The 21,981-nt window shown below is 47.0% G+C and overlaps 1 protein-coding gene across 1 annotated transcript in view; it reads right to left on the reverse strand.

Moving 5' to 3' along the window:
* The window catches only part of LOC122369261 (histamine H2 receptor-like), a 62,330-nt gene extending 53,542 nt beyond the window's left edge, over nucleotides 1–8,788 (reverse strand). The window contains exon 1 of the mRNA XM_043343863.1: nucleotides 8,459–8,788. Within this exon, the coding sequence (XP_043199798.1) occupies nucleotides 8,459–8,735 (277 nt within the window). The 5' untranslated portion in view covers nucleotides 8,736–8,788. The remainder of the gene's footprint in view (nucleotides 1–8,458) is intronic.
* Between the last annotated feature and the right edge of the window lie 13,193 nt (nucleotides 8,789–21,981).

The following is a 21,981-nucleotide window of genomic DNA, read 5'->3' on the forward strand; positions in this document are numbered from 1 at the left end:
GACTGCCATGGACCGGTGCTTCTTCCACAGCAAATTTCTGAATTACATCACTTTTTTGCCGTTGTATTATGAATGACGTAATCCACTTCGCAGTGAATTGATAGCGCTTACTTGAAATACCTGTCAAGTGTTTATGAATGGTAGAATTTATGAAACGACCATTTAAGTATATTTGAGTGCCATTTAGCCCTAATCAGCAAGCATATGCAGCTGCTATGATAAGACACTAGATCGGCCTTGCAGTTGCCACAGTGACAGTTTGACTAACAGCTGAATGAACAGCCACCCAAATCTATATAAATATTTCATACTGAATGCTGTAGGTCCTACATGCTTTTCCCGTGGTCCATCACCGACGGAAAAAGTGCTGGATACCCGATCTTTTGTTTGTCCCTGCAAAACAGTCAAAGTCAATAACGGTGCATTTGTCTGAGTCTGGTCAATGGAAACCGACTGTGATTCAATTGCTTGGGGTTTGCTCAGTAAACAGCAATGTGTGGAGTAAGAAAAGAACAGAATGCTATCGATGACGTAACAGAGATTCGAGTCTTGGTGCAATGAGAATTTACGAAACACCTCGAATTAAATACGCCGAGAAATCTAGTACAAAGAAAGTACCAGCAACTGCATTTTTTCTTCTGTCTTTAGGTTGAACATCGTGGAAAGTAAAATAAAAATATAGTGCATTCTGGTAAAAATTGTTATTATGTATAGAGAAAAACGCGACAACCAACCGAGGAGAGAGGTGAAAGGGAGAGGAGGGGAAGAGAAGGGGAGAGGAAAGGATGGTTCCTTACTCATCAGCCACTGTCACACATCATCGGCAGATAATTGAGACAAATCCCTGACGGAGCGGGCCCGAACGATGATGGTCGATCGATGGGAACTCAGAGACCCGGCCGCAGGGCGCGACATTTAGAGGCAACGCAGATCGGAGCAAGGCCATCTAACCGGTGCAGAAGCGACACCGCAGACCAAGATGGTAAAGCGACACCACAGATCGAGGCAGGAGTGACTCCTCAGAGCGCGACATTTAGCGACATTGCAGAATACGACATCTAGCAACATCGCAGACCGGGGCAGAAGCGACACCGCAGACCAGGACCGGCGCGATTCGCCAATCGATGAGATAAATTGTAGACCGATACAGACCTAGATGTTCTGGATCTAGATGTTCTGTTTCTAGATATTATGTATGAACGCATAATTGTGACGAGATTAATCTTCCATTCTTCTGGTGGCTCATCCGTCTCAAACCAATTCACTTCAGTGGCGATATTTTTAGAAGCAGATTAATTTTGATTGATTATTTCCTGAATCTGCTGCCTGGCAAATGTGTAAACTTTGGGGCCGTTTCCGTCGGTTTGTGGACACCGACTTCGTAACCTCTCAGAGGATCATCACGTGTTACAAACTTGAATGGGGATGCAATCCAAGCCATCGAGTCATTCCAACAAACTCCACGGAAGGTCGCTTAACGTTAACATCCAATAAGGGTTACAACCAACCACCGAAGTCTTCATAGCACTTCCTTTTCACCTAACATTGCATGTATGGCTTGAATTGGTCCTGTTGCTATTGCATTGATCATAACGCGCCCGCCCAGTTAATCGCACTCAGTTATCGTTATATATCATTTGTGATCAAAATAATTTGTGATAAAAAATGCAGCTTATTCAGTACTCATGTCACGCTAGAGGAACCTGAGGGAAATTTTATTAGTTGGTAAGAAGGTAGGTACTTTCATTTTCTTTGCTGGATATCCATTTGTTTGGGAAGGTAGGTACTTTCATTTTCTTTGCTGGATATCCATTTGTTTGGACAGTCAAAACTGCATTGATTTTTTTTTGCATTGCGAGCAGAGCTAAAAAACAGTAAAACTGAAATGCTTCCATCACACCGCGACTTGAAATGAAATTAGAAGTATGGTTGTCAGACTTCTAAGTTCTACATAATCTGTTCAGATACCACCTCTTGTCACATTTTCAAAGATTGCACGTGTGTTACTCCTGCCTCGTTAGTAAATGCAATAAGTCGCCAGCTATTCTCAAATCGACAGGAATTTTGTCGTGACCACACGGTAGACTCATGGTTACCACCCCCGACCCACACGTCTGTCCATGTCGGCGGCACCTCTGCTTCGTGACCACATAAAGTACCGCAACACGTTTACACTTCTGAGTGGATGCCGGTTCGCCGAGTCCAGCCAGCCGAGATGCTATCTGTGCCGCTTTAGCACACCGTTTTACGGCCCATAAATACATTGTTCGACGCCGATACCAAAGGGCCGCCGTAAACAGCGCACACTGCTGCATCACCAATGGAGCAGATGATTCACAGACGCTTGGTCTAGCGCAACATTAAGGTGCTTGCTCTCAATAATGAATATAATGGCGCATGCCACATTTAGTTAGAACTCTGACACAGTGACATTGTAAACTAAGTCACTGTTGACATAAATGTAGTGGAAAACACAACAAACCATCAAGCATTTTATAAGACCATTAAGTGGGTCAGAGTTTTCACCACCACCGTGTTTCTGCTCGGCGCCATGGTGGCCCATGGCAGGCGCGGCTGGGTGGGATCTGTTTCCGTTAGAATTTCCGGCAGATCTGACTGAATACCCTCCCCAGTATAGCAGAACTCTCACCACAGGAACGTCCTGTCCGTCCCGCGGCACCACACCGCTCGGTACGACCGGAACTTCGAGACGGAGGCTGCGCCTGCAGTTACCGCGGCTCCGCTCTCTCAGTTTTCTTACAAGCGTCTCTCTCTGTCTGTCTGTCTGTCTGTCTGTCTGTCTCTCTCTCTCTCTCTCTCTCTCTCTCTCTCTCTCTCTCTCTCTCTCTCTCTCTCTCTCTCTCTCTCTCTCTCTCTCACTCTCTATCTAGTCTTTCTCAGTATGTAGGAATACATACAATATTATGCATAGCTTTATCTATCTAAATGCATTGCTATTTTATCCCCACGGGTATGCCTCCACATGCCGTCCCCCCTCTCTACACCGTCTTCTCCAAAGAATGTCATGCGACGCGACCGGTGACAGATCGTTTTCAGGAAAACCCATCCACCAGGAGCAGCTTCAGCGCAAGACATAAAACCTGCAGACGGGAAATGTGGCCAGACGTGTTGCAAACAAAGACCGTCTGTTTGCCGGCACGGGTTTACGCCAGCAGTGAGCTGCAGAGGCGGTTCTTCTAACCGGCGAGTCGCTTCACGGTTCGAGATGACAGGGCGGGCCGGCGCGTGCTCGTGTCGCCGTCACACCCTCCCGGTACGGAGACCCGAGTCAGCCGGCCAGTCATTCACCAGTCATAAGTTTCCTTCTAGTCTTGTCGTCAGTTATTCTGGTCATTCACTGATTTGAGGCACCCCGACGCATTGGAAGAGCAAACAGTCTTTTGTTGCAGGTAAAAAGCGAATAGCAGCCGCAACACCGGCCATCCGTAAGCGGAACTACCAAGAACGATCTGACGAAAGGTAGCACAGCCACCCTGAGCTAGATTTGCATCGCTGAAAGGAAAGCTTTTGGAACATTATACCGATGGGATGGACAACGAGCTCCGAACCAGCGCCATCAATAACCGAACGAACAGGTAGATACAGAATGCTCATTGCATATGCAACGCCGTCGCTGCTTACCATGCCGTCTAGGTTGACCCCAATGAGCAATAATTCCCCGGGGATGCTGATGCTGCCTGGAAGCGCTGGCGACCAGTGATGGTGGCATTAACTCTAACGAAGCCATTTGCTCGCTTATCTAGGGCATTCGTATCCTCTAGCGTTGAGTTGGAGTGGCTGTTCTAATCCTGTACAGGCTGTGGCATTAGTAGAACGTATCAAATATCGATAATCGATGCTGACCTCGCTTGATGACTGATCAAACGAGAAGACATCAAATAACTTAAGATCGTTGTAGTCTCTCTGCGGCTAACACATCAGACCGATGAGTCACTACCTCTGAGTGGCCCTAGGTCAGAGCTCACCCCTGGCAGTCGGCGACAGGCAGCCCGTAGCTTTCATCAAATCTCACTTACATCGTCATATCATATCCTCTGAATTCTGATTCGACTTTATCCAGAACTAGCTGCGATGAAATATTTGGGATTGGAAGATATCCCATCGTCCCTCCATCATTTCATGTTTAGTCTAAGCTTTCAGCAGTCATACTTTCAACATTCACGGGTCGTCAGAATACCATGTATCTCAACGGATGGATCATGGAATCACGGGCAGACCACGGGTGCAATAACAAATTCAACCATCGCCGATTGGACGGCTTCCGTGAATGTCACGGAACGGCGCCGGATTCGAAGACGGCTGTCGCCAAGCTAAGTGTCGACCGAGGTCAATGCCACTTTCTGGTGGCAGAAGAGCACAAAACCCCCGTGGAGCCAGGGCATGCTGGTGGTATGCATAACCTGACAGGTGCACCTGTTGCATACCTCCAGATCTTTAACTCAAGGCATGAAGCTCTGCTGAAAGCGAGCGAGGCGCTCGAGGCAAATCATGCGTTGTATAGACTCAGACAAGTACTCACACAAAGCGTTCTGGAAAGCAACAGGGGTCAGGATGGGGAAACCATAGATGAAATCCAAAACTTAAATGTTCATTTTTCATAACTTTGCAACACGACTGCCTTCCTCGCAACCTTTGCCGTCGGTAAATGTCAACCGTCTCTGTGCCTTTTCGGAAGGAAGGCCTACCGTTTGTCTCAACTCTCAAGCGACCCGTGCGCTTTCAACAAAGTTTCACACACATTTATACATACATACATCCGCTGTAAGAGGTCTTTCAGCTTTAACCCTATTCCTGGCGGGCTCCGCCGGGACAAGAAACTGGCGGGGGGGGGCCGATTCGGCCCCCCCCTGAGATCTCGAGAACGAAGCAAGATAGCGACAAGCGGTAAACGGCATCGGATACGCACGGCCAAGATCTACAATTTTTACAAAGGTCATTTTCAGGTCAGGTCAAAGATGACGTCACAGGGGTCGAAAAAGTCAAAATGGCGGCGCTAGATATGGAGAGAGTTTTTCTCGAATAACTTTCGAATTAGTCAAGATAGGAACAAACTAAGGGCATCATCGTGATCCTCTCGTCAATCCGCATCGAATGATATATATGTTGACCTCGAAAGGTCAAGGTCAAAGGTTGACCTCAGGTCACGTGACCTCGAGGTCATCATGTATATCATTCGATGCGTCTTGACGAGCTGAACACAATGAGACCATCCACGCGTCTGTATCTTGTTCCTGTACGGAGTTATTGGCCAAAAACCTTTGGTGACCTTTGATGACGTCACATGACCTCACAGCTGCCCAACAGCAAAACAGACCTCAAGGTAGTGAAGGTTGATCGTATATGAAGTCATGTATGGTATATGGGGCCATTCCGACCCGTTTTAGTGGTAAAAACAGGGAGTTGATTTTCCCCCCATTGACTTATAATGGGGAGGTCGCGAAATTGACCTGACCTTAGGTCACCGATATCGAAATTCCGAGATATACAAATTGCACATACTGGTACCCTAACTAAACCCTGAAGAGAAGAAATTGATCGGTCAAAAACTCTAGCTCTGGCGTGATTGCAAACTTTTCTGAGGTAGGGTCACCAAACCGCCTCTGGTGACCTGACCTGAGGTCAGATCAACTCAAAATTTTCAGACATGTTGCGTAGAAGCCTTTTAGGAAAAGTCAGAAAATTTGAGCTTCCTAGCTCAACGCGTTTGGGAGAAATAACCAAAAAACCTCAGGGGGGGGGGGGGCTCCTGAGGCCCCCCCCCGCCAGGAATAGGGTTAAGATGTGAATGGATGCAACAGGTAGTGTCGGGAAATGTTGCGCCAGACACTTGCGCTAACTCTTCCTAACTTCAACTTTTGCACTCCTCTGCCACCACATAGAGTGGTGACTCAGATAACAAGGCGCCTGGTGATATAGCCTTCACTGAATCCGACGCCGGGGTGTTATTATACAATCGAAGGGTGTATATCCAATCGGCTGTGCTTGAATCCGCTTTTCCGGTCGGTCTATCCTTGGCTCCATGATTCTTCAATTGAAGGATAATCATATGTAGTACCTACCTCACTTGTTGAATATGACTGTACAAAACTTGAGGCTAACCCAGGCCCATGTCACTCCACTTTTGATGACATCATAAGGGGGCCTCAGGACAATTAATGGCGCGGTGCGCCACAATCGCTCCCAAGCTACTGGCCAACAGCTGCCATTTTTGAAAATATTATTTTGAAATAAAGTTTCAAGTAATGAAAATATTGTAATAAAGTTGTAACTTAAATCTATAACATATCTAAAAACTTATTGAAAAATGAATTATCCATAGTAAAAATATAAGCTCGATGCGTTTTTACGTTGCTTTCCTGCTGCTGCAGAGGGTTTTTAAATCGTCTGTATCTTCAAAACCGGCCATTTCTTAGCATATTGCTGCTCTTTTTTGTCGATGGAAAATTAGTTGGGTATTCCATTGACATCAACGGCTGAGCGGTATGTGTAGAGTGCCATCAATAATCTTCAAATGAAATAAGTCATTTTTACGTTGAAACGAATGGAGTACCCCTTGCGAGCATCAGGGGTGACGTCACTCAGGATCTGTCTCTGATTGGTCGGCGGGGGAGTGACTGTACCTTCTATAGATGGCCTTGGGCTAACCACTATTTACGACGGAACCTGAAGATGAGTTTCCTTTCCAATTATGAAATTAAAAAGTTGCTAAAAAAGAAACAGGGCTTTCTGGTCACTGGAACATACCATCCATAGCAAATTAATTGTCACAAGTTAATAAGGACTTAACCACATGAGAAATTATGTGATTTTAGATATACGAATAAGTCCAGTTTTTTTTATATCCATTGAACTATTTAGATTTAACCGAGACGAACCGAAATCAACACTTGTCAACACTTCTGCAAATTCCCTTGCGTAAAATATTGCTTGACCATACTGCGCACTTCATCTGTTTGACCAGGCATTATTTTTCTTACTGAACAAACAAAACGTAACATTTGTCAAATAAACGCAGCGGAACACAATTTCACATTCTCTGCTAGCAGCTTGTCAAACTAAGCCGCGGACTGGTTGACTGGTATTCTCGTTCGCAGTGTGTTGCTCGCCATTTGGCGCGGTCAGAGGTCGGACGAAGATGAAGCACCTTCAGTGACAGAGGCGATAGTGTGCCGCGGCCAGTGGCCGACTCAAACTGGATGCAGAAAACACTGCTCGATGGTGGAACTATATACCAACCAACAAGAAAGTTAAACATTGCTTAACTGATGTTTATTGTTACTTATTCATCATCAGTTACTTACCCATTTGTTACTAATGTGCCATAAATCGGCGATTAAGTGCTTACATATAAGCAAATTAAACAGAAATTTCTAAGTAAGAAGCTTCAAAGCTGATTACAGAAGGTGATATGCGGAATGCATTTAGATGATGTATTGAACAACAACAAAAAAGCAAAACTGATGACGTCAGAGTTTTCCGCCCCAGTGTTTGTGCTGTAACCAATAAGCATTCTAACATTCTATAGAAATATGAATGGACGTGAGAAATGTAAATTTCAGTAGCACCGGTCTACGAAACAACAGACCCGGCTTAGCGCCATGACAGAATGAACTTGATGCTGCACCAGATATCTCGACTGGTTGCTGAGATTTAACCAGATACTTGACCAGATGCCAGATGCTTAAACCGAATCCATTCAAATGAGCAGTGGAGGTCAATTTCACGTCAAAATCACGTCTTCCTGTCTAGCCACGATTTGATAATGAATTACGTTCTTGCGCGCACAATGGTGGACACTGAACAGCCTAGCACGAACGCCGCACGCATAGGCTGTACCGCATGACCCCGGAGTGCTGCGGTACAGCCTAACCTCCCGGCAGGCGGCAGTCTCGGACGGCGCGAGGTGGGATGGAATTTTGGGTGTGCGCGCACTTCACGGACGATTGTAAGATGGACAGCAAATGATGGGCGTGTCCATGGATGGATGATTCCAGACATTGAGAACCACTAAGCAATTTTCAATTGAGCATATGCAATACAAGAACTGAAGGAATGCGAGGTCAAGGTGGGCAAATACGAGTAAAGGAATACGAGGACAGAGAATAAGGCATTGAAAGAAATGGAATCAGCATCGATCAGAAGCAAAAAGTTCAGCCAACTTCCACAGCAAGTTGATGGAATTGTTCTGCGACATGTTTGCCTTCATTTAGAAGGTATACACTATACAGACGGGTGTAGCTTTTAGTGGTGTATTGTGGCTGGCATAAAGAAATGGATCGATGTAGGTAAGTGCCATTATTGCTTCTTTTTTATTTTATTTGCTGACTACGCTGAAAGCAGAATAGATCAGATCAGAGACCTTGAGACATCGACACCAACAGAAATTGTTTGTCCTGCAGCGGCCTGGATGGCCTCCCCGACCAGGGTAAGTACTCACTCAGCAGACCTGCCACTAGGCCGAACGGCATGACGATGCAGCTGACGAGCAGGTCGGCCACGGCCAGCGACAGCAGGAAGTAGTTGGTGACGTTCTGCAGCGCCTTCTCCAGGCAGATGGCCAGGCAGACCAGCACGTTCCCCACAATGCCGGCCACAATAAACAGCAGCACTGGCAGGTAGGTCAGGTTCAGTCCGGCGGGCGCCGACGGCAAAACGTCCGTCTCCGGTCCGTCGACATCGACACCGTCAGAGAGGTTCACCGCCAGCGTCGCCATCGCCGCGAGCTGCACACGCGGCGCCGTCGGAGGCGACACTAGGGCCGGTCGGCCGCGCCGCTCCGACGCGACCCACCACCTGGGGGGAGGGGGGGGGGGCGTCACGGCGCGGCCGCGGTTCGGGGCGCAGGACGTACGCGGGACGGGGAGAGAGGGCTGGGGAAGCTTTGGAGAGAGGAGAGATGAAAATAATTGACGGTTAAACATTGCTTAACTGCAGTAAATGGTTACGAATTACAAAATTTATCATCAGGTACTTACCAACCCATTTCTTACTAATGCACGATAAATTAGTGGTTAGGTACTTACATGGACACTGATTTACGTGCATTTTAAGGTTTGTGTTTTATCCGCGTTTATTTCTATTTTAAGTTACATCATTTGTACATGCACCTGGTGTCAATAAACTCTACTACTACTACTACTAGGTAAATTTATCAGCAATTTCTTATTTTAAGTAGCTTCTAAGCTGATTACAGGAAGGTGTTTGCAGAACGTAATGAGTTACAAAAAAAAACATGACGTCAGAGTTTTTACCTTTTGTTTCCCGGTAACTTCGCCTCCAAAATTATCTATTTCCGATCATGGAATTTCTACTCTGCATGACATAAAGCTAAGCATACGAATGCGTTGTAGGTTACTTTGGTATGTAATTAGTGGAACACACTACTGAATCACTAGATTCTTATCACAGTAAGTTGATAAATTGCACTTAGAAAGACAGGACTCAGGTAGATAGACAACTTTCATCATTAAATCAGTTATCAGAACATGCAGATTTTTAACCTGTAAATTTCTTGCCACATTAATACCTATGAGGCAACATCAATTTATATGGTGATATTTACTCCGTTCCCGATGACACTTCAAGTACCCGTTTAGCTAGTCATATAATATGCTAGGGGTATCCTTACGGCTAAACGATAATCGATGAAATTGAATTTCATCTCCTCATGCAAATCATAGCGTCATTTTCACCCAGTGCAGTGATGACCCCAGAATTCTGGGAAATGAACTGGCATAACTTACGAAAACGGCTGCATTACTGCGTTACTGACACTTCGGTGACCTCATCATTGACATTCACCCGAGTTTACTTCAGCCATTGCGGTAACCCTATTAGTGGCAGGGGGGGGGGTGTTTTTATCCACCCCTCAGGTTTTTCGGGGATATCTCCGAAACCGCTGAAGCTACGATGCTGAAATTTTCTGACTTTTCCTAAAACTAAATTGGGCACATTCCCTGAAAATTTCAAGTTCATAACTTTACCAAGGGCGGCTCCAGAGCACTGGGAATTGGGGGGTCCTATTCGTGAAGCGAGTCATTTGGGCGAAGATCACGATGCTGCACCAGTTTTACGAACAGTGAATGAAAGGTATCATGTGATAACATATGCAAAGTTATTGTGCATCATCTTTTGACACGTTTTTGCTATAATAGGCGGATCCAGGCGTCCAAAAAAGGGGGTTATTTTTTACCTCCCAACAGGTGCCCTGACACCGCCTATGCATGACCAATACAATTTTAGTCGTTCTCTCATAAGAAAATTGTAACATAACAAGACCATTGCCACCCTTTTTAGAAACAGTACCAACAAAAACCTTATTTACTATACTTTTTGTGTACCCCCAATCTCAATGATCTGTATCCGCCTATGATTTTTGAAAATGCATATTTTTAGGATCCATGTGAATTCCTGGTTCATTCTCTATCGATCGGCAAAAGTTGCGTTAAGATTGGTTCAGAAACCTGGCCGTAATAAACAGACTAAAATGTATCTGCAATTTGCCCGTTTTTACCCCCCTCTACCCCCCTATTGACATTTTTAATTTTATTTTTTTTAGAAATGTAGATCTCGTTGAGCGAAATCGAATGCCGTTTGAATTTTGAAAATCGGCCCGTTAGATCTCGAGATATCAAGGGGGGGGGGGTCGTAAACAGCCCCCCCCTGCCACTAATAGGGGTAGCCAGGAGCCTGCCACTAATAGGGTTAAACGATGAACGATTGCCCGTATGACGGCATGATATGCTTATCAGTAATCATACCTAAGAATTCAATCTAAGTCATCAATCGATGTCTTATACAATTATTTTTATAACCATTAAAACAACCCATCTGTTTCGGAGACACACACCTCTCCTTCTATGCACTAAGCACAGGACGCTTGCGCAGGCCCACGTTTGCTGCAATATATGCACTTAGTCAATCAGACACCATTCTGAGAGAGCACTGCGGGGCTGCGGCCCGGGGGCGGCCGTAAACCGTTCCCAGTGTGACTCGCACACTCATTGGGCCGTCACCGTTCTCAGAAGCACCGCGTAAAAGCAGCCAATCGCCGGCGGGTAATTAACCGAGCGGTGGCGACCGAACGGCCGGATGGAAGTTCCATGTCATATCCCAGAATTATCCCCCGGGGAACAGCTGTATCAGCAGAGCAGATTTCTTTTTTGCCGCCACCCCAGAGCAGCGACGAGCAGCATCTGATGCGGACGAGGAAAGTGTGGGCCATGCGCGCAAAATTTTAATTTATTTTTAATTACTAAAACTACTGGTTGCGAGCACACGAAGCGCGAAACGAATGTTTTCAATATAATGGAAACTTCTCAGTAATGAGGTCTGTCCTGTAACACTTTTGAGAGGTTTATATCTCAGCAATCGCTGGGCCGATTGACCTGCGGTCTTTTTTGCTGGGTATTCCTTCTGGAGCATGAAGATTGAGCATATGACTCCGTTAAGAATAAAAGAAGACAACAATGTCTTTTGAAGGCTTTTACAAAGCTAAAAATTCATTCATGAAATAATATCTGGGCGTTAGGGCTCTTCCTCATGCTGGTTATTGTGCATATTCACATGCTGAGTATGGAAAAGCAGTAGCGAGTTTCACTATTGCACATCAAGAAAATGACAACCGTCGTCTTTCAAACGATACCCATTCCAACTTCCATCGAATAAACAGCGCCTCGAGAATAAGTCAGCGGCTGTAGGGTGTCCAGCCCTCACAATAACAAGGCGCCGTTTTCAGTCGTTGCGGCGCGGCCGAGGCGAGCGGGTGGACCGGTCAGATCCGGTCGCGATTGACGGCCGTTTCTGGAGTGTTTTCACGGTCGGAGCTCAGCTGACGGGGCCACACAGACAGATTCCAGACAAAACACGCCACCAGTGCGGCTCCGGTCGATCGGCCGACGCCGCCACTGACCCCTGGTGACGTCATAAGGGGTGGACCGGCCGGCGCAGCGGTCAGGGGACACTGGACGGAGGCAGAGACACGGACTGAAAAAGGAGCACGGCAGAGTCGGTGGAGTTCTGCGAACTCCCATTGATTTAGAAAATGATTTTTCATCAAAATGATTCAAAATGATTTTTCATCACATTCTGCTTGTCATGTAAGAATAGGTACATAATCCGTCGAATCAACCAAGGACGTAAATATTTCGAGCAAAATGTGCAATAGGCATGGATACATCCAACTTTGAAATTCCGGATAAGTTGCAACCCACCCGTAACAGCCTAATCGGTCCCAGAGAGTGTTGTCATCGGTCCCACAATGAAGGCTGTGTGTTACATAGAATTCCAATCTCATGCACATGATTCATCAGTTGTTGCTAGTTCAAGGTCTCTTGCATCGATGCATTCATCTCACCAAAATCGTATTCCACCTACACTATCGTCCAGTAGACTTGCGGATCTCGCCCGGCTTTTGCACATGCTCATGGAGCAGTGGCACTCCTCCCAGCTTTGTTGAGACCGGTTGAAAACAGTACTGCGCCACTGCAGTCCTCCTCTGAAGCAGTACGGTCCATTACAGCAATAGCCGCGCCATTGAGCCCCTATAGACCCAACAATAAACGTCTGGTAAACTGCCAGCTTTATGGTGTTGCGCCTCCTCTATCCTTTGTGCACCCCCTGGGAACAGCGGGGCGAAGTGGGATAATCTCACCATGGAAATACACACTCAGAGCGAAGGAAGGTTGGTGGTTAAAAGCACGCGACTCTCCCTGCGGTACATTAAGGATTAGCTGCAAGTTGGATTGTACTTATTTGTTTTATTGGCCAATAACAGTGACCAATATGATACAAGCTAGCGAAGGAGTGCTCTGAGGAACACTGTACTACAAACACACGACTTTGGGGCGCTGTTATAGCAAGGAACCACTCATTGAGACATTATGCCTTTAAATGAAAATAAAACTTTTCTGATAATCTTTGGGTTATGCTAACCGCCCCCGCTTATAACTTACGCTGAGCCGCCAGGCAACCATACATAATTCCCACCCACACTAACCGCCTGGAAACGCTCATTAACTGTTAGATTTAGTTTCATGAGACGTTTAGAGATAGGAGAGGATAATGCGCGCTTGGGAAATTAACGCGGAAATCACGTCTATTTTTAGGCTGCACTAGGGAATTTCCAGTGAGAAAAGTGTAATCAGTAGAGTTTTCTTCTTTATGTAGAGTGCTACACTTGGCACCGGTGACATGAGCGAACAGAGTATCTTGTCCGCGGAGATGACGCTGAGAAATCTAAGCCTGCCGCGGCAGTCCAGTCGGCGTCAGGGCCGCGGGTGACCGAGACCCAGTCAGTGAAGGGTCGTAGAAACTACATGACAACGTCATTGCCATGAAGATGACTAGGCGACGCAGTGATGCTCCCCAGCAGGCTCCTGCAGCCTCGCTTCCACTACCTAACGAGACTCAGTCTGTGCCAATGCAGACAAGGTCCGGCACTTCTCGTAACGACCCATGGCCTAGTCGCCAGAGCGCACCGCAGTGGCACTGCTACGCTGTAAAATGAGATTGGGCGGCAGCAAGCCCATTTAGGGACAGCTCTAGACGCTATTGTCTACACTAATTTGATGTCATTGGAGCCCCATGTAAATAAAGTCAATATCCTAAGCCCAAGGTTGATAATCTACACAAAGTCATCATGATTCATGGAGCTGTCGAACTGGCATGTAATGTCTATTCTGTGCATATTGTGTTTCTTGATGGTGCATGCATATAATACTTAAAAGCATTTAATTTCCAATTCTTACTAGTAAGCATGTGATTAGTTAAAAAAATAATTGTACATGCACTGTTTATGGTTCATTAGAGAACATTATCAACATGATCAAGCTCCATTCAAAGCCAAGTGGATAATTTTACGTGGTTCACCGATTCTATGTTCACCAAAACAGTAGAATATGTTAAAATGACATAAATACGTGCCTTGGATTGGACCAGCTAAATGACCACTTCAATGCTTTGTTCAAGCTCTAGGCAACGCTTCTATTTCATTGCTTTTCTATGGCCGTCTATAGTATTTTAGACCAGTCATGTTGAGGTTTGAGAGCTTTCTGATGTTGACCTGCCTGGTCCACTACGAGTATTGATTTAGCGACTGAAAAGGTTCGGTTTTGGAACCAGGGCAGTGGTCCGTTGCGGGTGGCCATGACCAGACCGTGATGCGGACGGCTGTGTCCTCGATCTTACACACACACCACTGGACGACTGAGTCCGCCCCCAGCACAGTCCTGCTCTCCACACGAGCACAGAAATCTATCACTTCATTCTGACTCGTTGCCTCGGATAACATACCACCGATCCAAACTGATGCATGATGCAGTGGTTCGTGCATGATATAGGACTAGCGTATCGATCGGTCACGGCAGGCGGCCTAGCGAAGGAAAAAAGTCGATAGTTGTGACGTTCTTTCCAGCACAAACAGTTAAAATGTGGAACGGGTGACAAACATAAAATACAAATTCAATGCAGCTAACTGACCAATGAAGATGCTGCCGCTCCAGCTCTTTTGACTTTTCTTTTTATCGCAACATACCAGTAAAGGTATGCGTGAGGTGGAAGACGAATATCGATACTTCTTTGGGTGACGTTCACTAAATTAACATCACAGTATTTCCAATAACAATTTTATCCATAATGCATGGTTTGCTAATTGCCTAACATAATTTTGCTCAATTACTGTCGCAGCTTGGTTCATTCTGTCGCCGCCACCACCAACGCTGGCTGGCGCCGACTAAACGTGCGTGTCCCTCATTAGTGTACCTCAAGAGGAGTGTTCTGACAGGCGAACAGGCCGAAAATACGACCGGCATCCGCTGCGCTACAAGCGGCGCCGCGCGCTGGAGTTGGAACAACGCCGATTGGTGGAAGCGGAGACGGGAAGCGGTTCGGCTGTGGGTTTGTGACGTCAGCACCGTCAGCCCCCTGTCTGGCCCCCTGGAGCGCACCTGTCTGGTCGACGGTAACAAGCAGAGCGTGCACAGACGGCTCCGTGCGTGGGACTTAAAAAGCGGAACTAAAAAAATAAAACAAAATAAAAACACACATCGAAGAAGTGGAGGCAGGTGTGGAACTATCAATTCTGCTTGTCAATTATGATGAGTTAGAGGAAATTGTAGAGAAATATGGATAACATTGAGAAATGTAAGCAAGCTATCTTAAGCATTGTCACCGCACAAAGTCGCATTGCATCGATTTTAACACGGCTGCTGCTGATGAGTTGCGCCGTCATCTGATTGCTATGACAATATTAGCAGAATTTGCGTCCTATGTACATTGACAAAATATTATTTTGAAGCGACCGCATGAGGTGACCAGCTATCGAGGCGTCTTCGATTAACCAAGCTTCCCTGCTTTAAGAAGTTAGTTTGGAGCGAAATAAACCGATTCGTAGCGCTCCTAATTCTTCTATTAATGCTGATGAGCATCTTTCAATGCAGTGTAAACCCGAATTACCCTAATTGGCCAGCTCGTACAACACTGATTCTATGAAAGTTTGATAAGCAGATGTGCCATAACATCACCTGGGTATTTAATCCTGGATGCAAAGCTGATGTTTTATTGCAACGGAGCAGGCGCCATTCGTTACATATGCCATAGCTATCAAGTCCGACAACCAAACACGGATGAAAACATAATGAGTAGCTGTCTAATATGCAGACTGCAGAGGCAGTAGTGCTTGCTAGCCAGCTAGGAGTCTTGATCGTGCTACTTATTTGCAAAACACCCATGACAGATTGCAGTATCCATCATGTAATTGCATTTCAGCATCAAATAAAGGCATGTGATGAATTTTGACATACCATACCAGAATGCCAGCATTAATTGGTGTGTAATTTTGTAGTCGCTTTCGATTTGTAAGATTTTTATGTTTGTTATGTCAATACCACTGTATTTATGGCTATGCGATGCTCTGTTCAATAATGTGTAATGCTTCTCAGATAGTTTGTGGAATGTTCGAGACAAATGCTCGAACTAGCTGAGTAAGGTATCCGTTACCTATAACAATATGGAATTACACAAATATAAATATATGTATTTTCATTATTTTTAAGCATAAGAATAACACAATCCATGTAACACACACAATTGTTTTGGGTTTTAAATCAATCTCTCTTTTTTTACACTGCTTATGTATTGTTCTGGGGTATCATTTGGCCACCTACTAATCAGCGAAACTTTAACCCTCGCCGGCCGAGGGGGGGGGGGCGGGTGCCGCCCCCCAAAGTTTTTTTTTTCGCGATAACTCCGAACACACTGGCGATAAAGAGCTGAAACTTGGCATACCTGACCTTTGATTCAAGCCGGATCTTTTGACACCAACCGCATTTTTTGGTCAGGTCAGGTCACTGACCTATGACGTCATAAGTGAACCTCTGCACGGTCTTCAGATGTCGCAACTTCGCAACGCCCTCACTACCAGAGGAGATGTCACAGGGAAATGAAACTTGCAGGATCTAGTATCCATTATGAGTCTCACAACGTGTGTATCTCGGATTTTTCCTAAAGGTCATATGAGGTCAGGTCATTTTCGTGACCTCACCATTATAAGTCAATGGGGAAAAATGAAAACTGCTATTCTGGCGCCGGGAACGATCTCCAACTATCTCAAGCACACAGAATCATTATTTGATGCTCTCCTTGCAAGGTTAGATGCGTCACTTTTGCAATGTTGACCTTGCGTGACGTCATTTATGACGTCCTCAAGGTCATATTAGTTTTTCGTCAATAACTCCCGATCAAATTGAGCTAGCGAGTCGGGAAAGCCACCAATGGACTCAGGAAGACCTGCCGAATCGAATGATATGCGACATGACCTCTTTCGGCCAATTTCGTGACCAGGGGGTGCTGACCTGGCCTTGACCTGAGGTCAACACCCTAAGTTGACCTGACCCGAACAAAAAGTATATCACTCGACGCGCCTGAGCGAGGCAAACACGATGCTGCCAAAATCGCGGCTCTGCGGCCGTTTTTTGCGAAGTTATACACCAAAAACTGAACCGTACCCTGGGGCACTTGACCTGACCTCAGAGGTCACCGGTTGACCTAGGACCTTAAAATCGGGTACCAATCTCTGCGTCTCGTAACGGTGCACACGCTCGTTTTTTCTGCGACGCGCTAGCTCCACCAGGGGCGAAACGGCGAGGGGGGTGGATCTTACCCCCCAACCCCCTCGGCCGGCGCGTATGTAGAAAACCAATAGGTCCGGCGAGGGTTAAGACACCTATGTACCTTCTTTTTCACTCTTGCTACAATTTCATCTTAACATAGAGGACATTTTATAGGACAGCCGCATTTTCGACACAAGTCCAAAGCCTTAGGAATGTGATAGCGGGTCGGGAAGAATGCAGATGGCTTGTTTATGCCTTGGAGGGAGGTTGAAGCTTTCAGAGGGCTGCTAGCTAACTAGCTCCGCTATCAGACCATCGCTGTCCCCAATTTACACCGGCGCGTTTTCAGAAATATTGCTAGGACAGTTTAGGAACAATGCATGTAAGGAGAGAACTTTGTTAAAAAAGGAAGCTTTAAGATAACTTATTAAGTAAAATGCAAGGGATCTTTGTTGACGCTATGGACATTATGAAGGAAGTTAATGCTGCTTAAAGACATTCTCCCGCATTTCTGAATCAAGGTTGACTGGCTTATAAAATATGTAGCTTTACTCCTGAAAAAAAACTAAAATTAAACATCTTTTAATAATATAACTTTTAGGCTCTAGATATTTCCATGCGATTAGATATTTGAATCGTTTGAACAAAATTGTCCTGAAAATTTGAAAATTAATTGAAAATATTAACTTTTGAAATTGTTGAAAATTTCTACAAATTCGAAGAAATATCTCGCAATGCTGAGACCGCAGCAAGCCATCGGGACCTAGCCTGCACCATCGCTACAGTCCTTGCCACGACTGTTGCATGTTTGAGTCTGACACCCATTCCTCTTCGTTTGCTCTCTGGACGAGATGTAATCCCTGCTTAGACACAGAGTACAGGCCCTTACACCCAGTCAGATTGCCTTCCAATGAGCCCGCCGAATACCGATCCCTATCGGGCTAGTTTGTCGGCGGGTCACAGGGTAGCGTCGTCCGTGACTCCCACCTTGCTCAGCCCGCAGCCCTCACCAGTCCCCTCATTGGCTGGGCAGCCCTCACCAGTCCCCTGTTGGCCGGGCAGACCTCCCAGTCCCTCTTGGACGAGCAGTGGGCAGCTCTCCAGTCCCTTCTTGATCGGCTAAGTAGCGTGTCGAATCATCTCAGTAGCTCATTCGTATGTACGAGTAAGCTACATTACATAAGCTTACTTAAAAAACAACATCGTTCAAAATTACGCAAGTACGTTTATGACAACTATGGTAAAGACCTGTGAGAACGACCAGTATCTAGCACTGTTAATAGGGGCTTTACGAGCCCAGTCTCAAAACTTCTGGGGTGGACGACTTATGCATTCGCTGTATAACCAGTAAAACGCCTTTTGGGCGAAGAACGAGCGAGCGAGATAGTGAGCCCTGCACGTGCGGAAGGGAGAGAGGGTACTTCCAACGGGCTTGTGCAAAGCACCCTTCTAACCGATCGCTAGCGGTGTGCCAAATTTGAACGCAATCGGCCCAGCCGTTCCTGAGATCTGAAAGCGGCATTCTGCACGTGCGCACGTGCAAACGGGGTCCAAAATGACTTTTGCACGGCACCCTACTAACTGGTCCCCAACCGTGTACCAAATTTGAGCGCCATCGGCCCAGCCGTTCTCGAGATCTGGAAACGCCCCCTGCACGTGCGCACGTGCAGTAGCACCCTAACGGCAACACATGGGAATGCATTGCCTGTTGAGTGCCTACCTGTATGCCAAGTTTCAGCGAAATCGCCCCAGTAGTTACCGAGTTACTGAAATGGGAACAAATTTGGCACCTCTTCTTTTTGCATTTTGCACGTGCAGTGGGGGTCACTCACATAGATCAAGAGTATCCGACCTTTGGTAGAAGGGATGCAGCTACCCTATAAAAATTACCGCAAGATAATCACTCAAGCCGCTGCTGAGATATGGACCTCTCAAAATCACTACTTTTGCAAAACTGCTTGAACACCCTTGACTTTTCACGTGGCACGTGCCACGACGGTCACTGAGATGTATCAAAAGTAGTCAATTACGGGGTAGAAGGGATGGGGCTACCCAGCAAAAAAGACCGCAGGCCAATCGGTCCAGCGGTTGCTGAGATATAAGCCTCTCAAAAGCGTTACAGGCCGGGCCGGGCCGGGCCGGGCCGGGCTGGGCCGGGCCGGGCCGGGCCGCTCACACTGAGATTTTTCCGTTATATTGAAAAGACTTCGCTTCGCTCGCTGCGCTCGCTCGCTCGTAATCACGATGAATCCTAAGCCGAACAGTTGCAGGGTCGCAGCCACTTTTCGCTCGAACGTAGGTCACACGTAGTTAGAGGTCATCACAGGTCACGCAATGAGATCATCGGTCACGCGGAGGTCACACAGTGGGGTCTCAGATCAATCGCACTGCATCTTCGCGAGCTCAACACACCTGCGTGCTGCACTAAGGACAAAGTCGTCACCGCAATGGACTGGAATAGGGCTGAATTCGTTCCTCGTCCCACTCCGTCAAGCTGATGTCAACACTCAAACGAGAAGGGAATTGGGAATTGAGAAGGTACGTACGGTAAAAGAGGGAGAGGGAGGGAGGGAGGGAGGGAGAGAGAGAGAGAGAGAGAGAGAGAGAGAGAGAGAGAGAGAGAGAGAGAGAGAGAGAGAGAGAGAGAGAGAGAGAGAGAGAGAGAGAGAGGCCTACAGAGGGAGGGTGTCCGGAGAGAGGAGAGGTCAGTCGACCCCGGGCCGTGCAGCGATGGACGGTTCAGCGCGACTCGAACCAGACTGGGGCGGAACTGGCCTCGTGGAACGCTGACGGTGTCAGCTGTGGAAGGCGGATACAGAGACGGACACGGGCGAGAAACAGACGGCTACCAGTGGAGGACATAGGGCGAGAAACAGTCGGCTACCAGCGGAGGACATAGGGCGAGAAACAGTCGGCTACCAGCGGCGGACACGTAGTAAGGAAGGAAGTAGGTACAAGGAAAGGAAAGTAGGTAAGGAAGCAAGGAAGGAAAGGAAGTAGGTACAAAGGAACTCAGAATAAATTTCGAGACAATCTGCATACGAGTATATGAGAAACAGGTCTGCGGAGTCGATAGATTTTGGGATAATTCCGACCCTGACTCCGGCTTCAAAAAATCGACTCCGACTCCAACTCCGACTCCAGCTCCGATTCCGGCCGTTTCCCTTAAATCCACATCAGGATTATAAAGGTCATAGTGGATACCATCTTATTTTGCCTGAAACGATCCTTTGTGCATTCCAAGGCCTTACATTGCACATTTGCTTTATGAAGAGCATGCAGAATTAAACGCTGGTTCTAGCGAATCCGCCGTCTTCTGCTTCTTCTGCTAAAAACGCTTGTTCATAACAGGAATGTGACCTTTTTTCGACAAAATCTTACCTATTTCGAAAGGTAAGCAAGCGTAGTATCGTCAAGCAAACAGGTGCAGGGCATGATGTCAAACCATACAGCGATAGCTCCGACTCCAGAGTCGGAATCGGTAAGATTTTAGCGACTCCAACTACGACTCCGACCGACTTCGACTCCGACTCCGACTCTGACTACACAGCTCTGATGAGGAATATGATACAGGTCCATCGACATGGTCGGCCGGGATAAAAAGCTCGCGGAGCCCGCATTTGGAACACAGCCGTAATCCGAGACAAGGAAAGCCGCTACCATCTGCCGCACAGAGCCGTCTCCCATACCCTCACATCCCGATGACTGAGGCTCTGATCACGGCGACAAATGTTGGGGAATGGGGACGCGTGTGTCCTCGGTGTGACAATTAATCTGTGGGTGGCAGATCAGGTAATTCAGTATCAGAATGTCTCAACTTCCGAAGAATCCGTGTTTTAATGGTTCTGTGATTGAAGCCTTTTACGGGCTCGGAATTTGAGCGGCTCCAGCCCCGCGGCGAACTCAACCGCGTGCCCCAGGTCCGGGTCGGAGTGATCCTTCCACCGGCTCAGTCAATTCAGCACGACACACCACTTCCACAACGGCTCGATATCGTCCCCGGGGATCGCTGCACGGCGCACGCTGCTACGGCACGAACATCTAGACGGGAACGCAGTGCGCGCACGAACGTAGTTGTAAGTAAAGAAACTAAAGTAAGACTGTTTTGACTTAGGAGGTATAGGGAGAATTGTGCTCAGTTTTGACGATGGCGCGATAACCCTTCAACAGTTTCGGTTCTGAAAAATAAAGGCCATGACAAAGGAACGACAGTCCTTGGTATAATGTGATTAAAGGGTGTGACAATATTTTTAGTAGAATTTGATTAATTTGATTATTTCGATCGCCATCTAGCACCCCCTGGCTTACGTGGTGTGGCTGCACGGATACAAGAAATGTCCTAACTGCAAGTTCAGCGATTCGTCTTGTCATTAAGTCCGTCATGTTTGCTCGTTTTGTGTTCGGGCCTATTTCAATTAGGTATAATGCTATGCGTTTTAGACAATTACTTGTTAGCCGCCCTTCTTCTGTAAGGTAAAAGGATCCCGAGCGTTTCATAAATTCTCATTTTAATAGTCCATGACAGTTGCGGTGACCATTTTACCGGCGGGTGGCCGGGCCACCCACCTCGCACGGCCTGTGAGACTGCCACCATCTCCCCATATTTGTCGCCTGAACACCTCTGCAGAGAGCACCCGACCAAAGCCGCCGCGGCGCCACCTGCATCACAATGCAAAACACCGGCTCCTATCTGAAGCGGTCATCGGGAGCAACCTGTGCACGATCGGGCCGTTTATTCCATTCCCCCACCGCGCTCCGGGGGCGGGGGGGGGGGAGGGCGCGGCAGGGGACAATGACAAACGCTTCCCTGAGGGTGGCCGGCCGGACGCGGCGGCTCTGACCGTGTTTGGGT

This window comes from Amphibalanus amphitrite, unplaced genomic scaffold (assembly GCF_019059575.1).
Source record: "Amphibalanus amphitrite isolate SeventyFive unplaced genomic scaffold, NRLGWU_Aamphi_draft 000033F_arrow, whole genome shotgun sequence".
Taxonomy (NCBI): Eukaryota; Metazoa; Arthropoda; class Thecostraca; order Balanomorpha; family Balanidae; genus Amphibalanus; species Amphibalanus amphitrite.